Source organism: Poecilia formosa, unplaced genomic scaffold, assembly GCF_000485575.1.
Source record: "Poecilia formosa unplaced genomic scaffold, Poecilia_formosa-5.1.2 Scaffold2215, whole genome shotgun sequence".
Classification (NCBI taxonomy): domain Eukaryota; kingdom Metazoa; phylum Chordata; class Actinopteri; order Cyprinodontiformes; family Poeciliidae; genus Poecilia; species Poecilia formosa.
This window is the reverse complement of record NW_006802154.1, coordinates 114,297-120,981: the sequence shown is the minus strand read 5'-3', so window position 1 is coordinate 120,981 and position 6,685 is coordinate 114,297. Positions and strand designations below refer to the sequence as shown.

The following is a 6,685-nucleotide window of genomic DNA, read 5'->3' as shown; positions in this document are numbered from 1 at the left end:
TCGCCTATTTCTTGCTGAAAAGTTACTGACAAGTTAGTTTTGTCTTATTTCAAATGCACTGAGATATTTGGACTTGAAACTAGACAGAAATACTTGGTAATATGTTGTGTTTTTGCAGTGTAGGTAAGAAAACTGTGTTCAGATTTAAGTTATATTAAACTTTCTCTTGCTCAGGCTCACTTTGACTCTTTTTCTGCAGATGTTTTGCCCTCTGCTCTAACCGCCGGCTTTGTTTTCTCTTTGTCTCTTTAGCTTCTTTTAATCTGTCTTGGCCACCTGAAGAGGGGATTGCAGCTTCAGCAAGAACTAAGCACCCTTTACCTCTTCCTGCTTTTCATTTCTCGTTGTGTCAGCCTTTCTATTCTCTGCATCGCATCTTCCTTTTGTTTGATACGGCCTTATGTGGACTCGCATGGTATTTCTGACCACCTAGTGAAGCTCTAAAATCAGGGACAGATTAAAATCTGCTGTTATGTCTTAATGTACATAGAGAAACTCTTATGGTTAGCAGAGGATTTCAGGAGGGGGTTCACACATTTTCAGGACTCACGGGTAAAATCATGATCTTTTTATTTAAATTCAACATGACCTGCACTATGCACTCATTCAAAATGTAAAACGCATTAAATCAAAGGACAAAATCTTGAATAAATGAGTAGAAATTTCTTTTTTTTTCTTTCAAAGAAAACAAAAAAAAAATCCACTTGAAAACAAACTGGTCATATAAACGCCAAAGCATTTACTGCGGTTCCCATGTTCAGGTATCTTCATTAAATACCATGGAGGTCACATGCGAGGGGCTTTTACTACACGTCGTGCTTTAACATTAACTGGCCTACTCCATATTTTGCATGCATCTTTTATTTAAGTTTCATAACTGCTGTGATTTTTCTGGTTTTTACTCCCTGAACATCTGAGCTCTGCCATCTGTTCCCTTCATTGATGTTTTTCTTAAAAAGAAAATGATGATGCGTTTAATCATTGTATATTTGCTCTGTCCCATGATTTCAGCTCCCACTTTGCCAAATGAGTTGAACAGATACCCAGATGAAGAGTATTAAAAATACTCGTGCATTTATATAATTTATAAGGATATATTTTGTGTATTGAAGTGGAGATTTGTTGTTTATTACCTATAATGTTTGGATGTGGTTCTTTGGAGTTTAAAAGTGACATTTTGGTGTCAGCAGTTGCCATACATGTTTTTGTTTTTTTTCCTAGTATCTGCCTTCACCTCTTGTTGTTAAAACCTCTATTACACTGCAAATGATTCAGTATTCTGCTTTAGTTTGATTCCATTGATGTACATTTTGAATAAAAAAAAATGAATCCAACATAGAAATGCATTTGTCTTTTATTTGCCGGGATTTTGTTGGATTTTGTCGGATGTTTCTGTTGAATAAAAAAAAGTCTAAATACTTGGAAGAAATTGTATTTGAACTTGCAAAAAACACTTTAATGTATAACAAAGTTTTGGCAACTTTGGAACATAATTTATTGTTGACTTTAGCCTTAAACTTAGGGATGGGCATTTATTGCATCATTTATGGTGACAAATTTGTGATTATGATAAGCATTTTGATTTATAACTGCCACAATAAATTCCAATTAATGACATGTAAACCCTTACAAAACTGTGTGGATTGTTAGTTTTACTGTTTCTTCTACTGTTTACTTAACGAAAGTTAATGTTTGTTTTTAAGAGCAGTATTTGAGTTTTGCAGCTATAATTGCTGTGTCATTCGGTCATATAGTAACCTTAAAAAGAAGCAAAAAATATTATCATCACTTTTGCTGTTATCACAATATTTCCACAAAATATTTTGATAAAACTTTTAACTCTGTATCACCCAAACATCCAACATCTCCACTTCTTCTTTTGAAATCTAAAAAAGGAGATACAAAAAATTAGAAAAGAAAGAAAAACAACAATGTATAACAAAATAATATGCTAAAAATATATTTTTTTTAAATAAAGTTGTAAACACATAAAGCAAAAACCACAAGACAAAACGCAGATTTAGTAGTAACTAGCTACACTTACTAACAAAACCTTTTGGAAAAAAATTACTTTTAGGAGTATCTTTATTATGCTGTACTTTTTATTTTTACTTTAGTATTTTTATTATTACGTATCTCTACTCTTACTTCAGTAAAATTTCTGGATTCTCTACCCATAGTGAATAAATTCACTAAATGAAGAACAAACTTGTTCTAACAATCAGCTTTTGTTTGTTTCATATTTTTAAAATTAACTTGAATAAATTTTTCTTTTTCCTGATTTTATTTTATAAATCTGTTATTTATATGAATTATTTTTCACCTTAGTTTTTAAAATTCAAAAATGTTCACACAACTTTTAAGTAATTTCCTGGACGGCTACTTTATATTTTTACTTGAGTAAAATATTTTTAAATATTCTTACTTGATTTTTGTACTCAAGTAAACAAAAGTAAGCACACTTAGTTGATTACATTTGAATAAGTAAATAACCTGATTCATGAGGCTAGGCAAAACTGATATTACGCGAGAAAATTATTTAGATTCACAGCTCAGAAGAAAAGTTTGCTTTACGGAATTTAGAGTGTATGTTTATATTATTTAAAAGAGTTATAGATGTCAGGCTGAAGTACGGAAAGCCTGACGGGCCAATGTTCATACAGGCGCCATGATTTTACTGAGGATGCGGCTAGAAAATGGTCGCTTCCTGCTTGGATAAACGCGTAGCCGACAGGTGAAAGGCTCCCCGCTGTTTAAAGCTCGCAGTTGAAAACACGTGTTCACTGGTTTCAGTAGAGACCAAAATGGATTTATTGACGTTACAAATACTCAAAGTTTCGCTTTCGAAGCGGAGCAGAGTGAGCTAGGTAGCTAATGCTATCAGCGAAGCTAGCTCGGTGAGGCTAGCACAGGATAATATACGGTTTTTATCACAAATATTGAACATTTGATTCTGCTTGGTTAAATGACAGAGGTGTTACAGGACCAAAGCTCAACACCTTAAGGTAATTTTGCTTTACTAACTGTTCAGGAACGTGTTATTTAGGTTGCATTGTTATTTAGCTAGCTAAACGTGGCAACTTCTGAAATATTCATGAACTGCGTCACTTTGTAAAACCACAATGTTGACATAAAGTTCGGCTGTTTTTCCGCATTTTAATATGAAAGCTGCCTACTATAAAACCGTGTATGAGAGCGATTGTTTAATACATGTTTTAGGCAGCATGCTAAAACAGTATGGACTGTCATTCATTCGTGGTGTTCAGACACGTTGAGGTCTCATGTAGGTGTTTGGCTCCAGTCACAGGTATGACCCGGTTCTGATTCGGACAGTCCTGGTGATGGCAGAGGGGACTCACACTGGCGAAATGCCCTCCTTTGACCCAAGTCCTGGTGGTTCTGAAGCTAAAAAGAGACCCATTTCATCAGATGGCAGTGAGTTATCAGAGTTGTGTTGACATTATTTTAATTTTTCTCATTATTTTTGCTTAACCGTAGCTTTGTCTAAAAACATATAATTTTTTACATTTATTTTTTTCAGGATTGTTTATTTTGTTTTCAAACTGTATAGACCACTCTGTGTAACCCTTCTATATTGTCTCAGGTCCAGCAGGTTTACTTCACAGCACACACTCAGGTTCACTGTATTTATCCAGTTTCTGCACTTATACATTAAATAAAATACATTAAATAACATTAAATTCATTATTCAGGGTTTCCCCAGTGCATTATAAGCCTGGCGGGCCTTCAGGCTTTATTTGTGTTATTAATGTCTTCTAATAACACATAATTACCCAGTGATATTTTCAAATTTCATGCCAACTTTAAACATTTTTAGCTATAAAACATGGAAGGCTCCTGGATTACTGCCCTACGACTGGGCTTCTGGGGGAAATCCTGTCATACCAAGATGGAATGTTACATGTCATTTTAAAAGTAGAAATTATTCCACTCTTTCTGGTTTCTTTAGACAGATTGTTCTATAAGCAGAAACTCAGCGTTCCTTTGGTTTAGTTCTGACTTTGGGTTTTTGCAGGAGACGAACCCATGAGGAAAATGCCTTTGACAAAGTTTGGACCCCGACCTCGGTTTGAGCCTGTGCACTTTGTTAGCGGTGGGAGCAGCGGAGGAACTGATGAGAAGGAGAACGATAAGGAGCGCAGGAAGAGCGAGTCGCACGACGCCAGACCGTGGGAGACCCACCACTCCGCTGCCAGTGGCTGGGCGCAGGGCTTCTCCTCCCTCAGGCCCGCTTTCGACCGAGTGCCGTCGCACTCGGGTGACTTTTGGGGTTCCCACAAGGACCGAGACAGTTCCTCAGGTAGCACTAGTGGACTGGGTTATGGAGGCCGCGGGTCGTCTTCGAACTACATGGCGAAAACGCAGCAGGACTACACCGCCAAGTACGTAGCGCACGCCTCCTCACACAGCTTAAACTCGTACTCGAAGCCGCAGAGGTTTAATGGCTACAGTGGCGGTGGCAGCAGAACCAGCAGCTGGGATTTGGGTCGTCAGGGTTTGGGTTACGGCCATCAGGATCGGCCTTTCAGCAGAGTCTACAGCGGCCCAAGTGCGGCTAGTCCCAAAGCAGCAGAGACCGCGAAGCCTCTTCCAATATCTCACTCCACGCTAGAGGAGAAGCAGAGGCTGATCACCAGTGTTGCCAATGCGTTGTCTGTCGCCTTCAGGAACCCTGTGTTGATGACAGGAAGCGACTCACCGAACTACAACTTCATGTTGAGCCGCAGCATCCAGGCCTGCAAGACCAACCCGGAGTACATTTACGTCAACCTGAAGGATATCCCGCAGGCGGACCTGCCAAAGAACAGGAAAGTGCCGACGGACGGCTTCGCCTGCGAACTGAGATGTCAGGGCGTGTATCTGGCAACCGGATACTCCGGCAGCAAAAACGGCGCAAGAGACCGCGCATCCGAGCAAGCTGTGAAGCTCTTCCTGAAGCCGGTGGAGGTCCGCGTCGTGCAGCGTCGATACCGACACCTGGTGGTCAGCGACATGGTCGTGTGCCAGACACACAGCCCAACGCCGGCGTTCCTGCCGGCGCTCCGAAACCCGGAGAACAAGCCAACGCCGGGCTCCAAGGGCCAACACGAGCCCGACCGAAACAAGCACTGGACCGAATTTGTGGTGATGGACAACGCGTACGACGCCATCTGCATTCTGAACAACTCCAACGCCTTCAACCGCATGAAGATTGACTACAAGTTCGTCCAGCTGCCCAGCAACCTGTGGCAGTGCAGCATCTTCCTGCAGGACGAGCTGATAGCGCAGGCGACGGGGACGAAGAAGAGCTCCAAACATGCCGCCGCCGAGGAGGCCGTAAGGAAGCTGCGCCTCAACCAAGCACAACGGCAGCCCTGGCAGAAACAGTCCTTCAGAAATAATCCACAGGATTCTGGCAACTGCTTTCTGCCACCGTCAGACGGCGATTCTTTTGGGGTCAGAAAGAAGCAACTGAGCGAGCTCGTGATCTTGGAGAATAACGATAACGCCATCTGCATCATCAACGACACGGCTCAGTTTAACAAAGTGACCGCAGATTACAGATTCTCGGTTTTGCCCGATCATCACTGGAAGTGCGAAGTTTACCTGGAAGGGCAGTACGTCGCAGCGGGAATCGGGCCGAAGAAGTTAGTGAAGCACATTGCGGCGAATGAGGCGTTGTCCACCTTACGACAGACTCAGGCGGTCGTCAAGTCCAACTTGAGGAAGGAGGGACACAACGGCGCCATTTCCCGCTCTCAGATCCTCGCTCGCTCAGGCGAGGAAGCGCTGAAGCAGGAGATCAAGGAGGACAACATCGGAAACCAGCTGCTGCGAAAGATGGGCTGGAAAGGCGGCGGCCTCGGCCGGGACGGCGACGGCATTGCTGAGCCAATCAGAGTCAAGGAGCAGTTCTCCAGGGAGGGTCTGGGCATGGAAATGGTTAAAACAGGAAACCTGCTCAGCAAGCGGGACATCGAGGACGTCATCCGCAACTACGCCAGCTCGGACAGAACGGACGACCTCCGCTTCTCCAACGAACTCACTGACGACGAGCGCAAGCAGATTCACCAGATCTCCCAAAAATACGGCCTGCGCAGCAAATCCTATGGACAGGGATGGGACCGGTTCCTGGTCGTCAGTCGGAAAGTACACAAAGACCTGCTGATTGGTCAGCTTTTACAGGAAGGACAGGTGGGCCGGTACGAGCTCGTCAAGCCTCAGGCGTCTCATTAAACTGCATGAAAATAAATTGGAAATTTCCTCCGAGTTGGACTTCAAAGCATATCACAGCAAGGCCCGGTTCGGACATGGCGGCAGCATGCGTCCTGGCTTTAAATGTCACCATTTATACCTGATATTAGGGATCATTTAGCTGCTTCACATGTAGCTCTACACACAGTTTGCATCAAATGTTACAATAACATTAGTTTAGCTGTTATATTGATAATGTTTCAGGAAAAAAATAACACAACAAAGAACAAGATTTGGGTGAACAAAGTTTGAATTTATTGTGGATTAAGAATTATACATTTTGGCTCAAATTTATACAAGCAACCCTTTAGCTTCTGGCTAATTACAAAAACACATTGCTTTCCCATTTTTAATTGACGTTTTAGCTTAATTTTACCGGGATAACTGATCGCTCTTGGTAGAATTAGTATAGTTCTTTAACATTAGATGA

The 6,685-nt window shown here is 41.8% G+C and overlaps 1 protein-coding gene across 3 annotated transcripts; it reads left to right on the top strand.

Annotated features, from left to right (window-relative positions):
• Positions 1 to 2,629: 2,629 nt before the first annotated feature.
• LOC103133033 (NF-kappa-B-repressing factor-like) lies at positions 2,630 to 6,268 on the top strand. 3 transcript variants are annotated; one of them, XM_007544788.2, is made up of 3 exons: positions 2,630 to 2,734; positions 3,302 to 3,435; positions 4,037 to 6,268. In XM_007544788.2, exons 1-3 carry the CDS (start codon positions 2,697 to 2,699, stop codon positions 6,235 to 6,237), a joined length of 2,373 nt encoding a protein of 790 aa, XP_007544850.1. In that variant the 5' UTR covers positions 2,630 to 2,696; the 3' UTR covers positions 6,238 to 6,268. The 3 variants fall into 3 exon arrangements, with proteins under 3 accessions (XP_007544850.1, XP_016523202.1, XP_007544852.1); XM_016667716.1 differs by having other exon boundaries at positions 2,640 to 2,734; positions 3,308 to 3,435; XM_007544790.2 differs by having other exon boundaries at positions 2,640 to 3,005.
• The last annotated feature ends 417 nt before the right edge of the window (positions 6,269 to 6,685 follow it).

Excerpts from the sequence above, each read along its gene's own strand:
- LOC103133033 (XM_007544788.2), top strand. The coding sequence starts at position 2,697 with ATGGTCGCTTCCTGCTTGGATAAACGCGTAGCCGACAG. Across the intron at positions 2,735-3,301 it reads GATAAACGCGTAGCCGACAG|TCACAGGTATGACCCGGTTC; the intron begins GTGAAAGGCTCC and ends GTTTGGCTCCAG. Across the intron at positions 3,436-4,036 it reads ACCCATTTCATCAGATGGCA|GAGACGAACCCATGAGGAAA; the intron begins GTGAGTTATCAG and ends GGGTTTTTGCAG.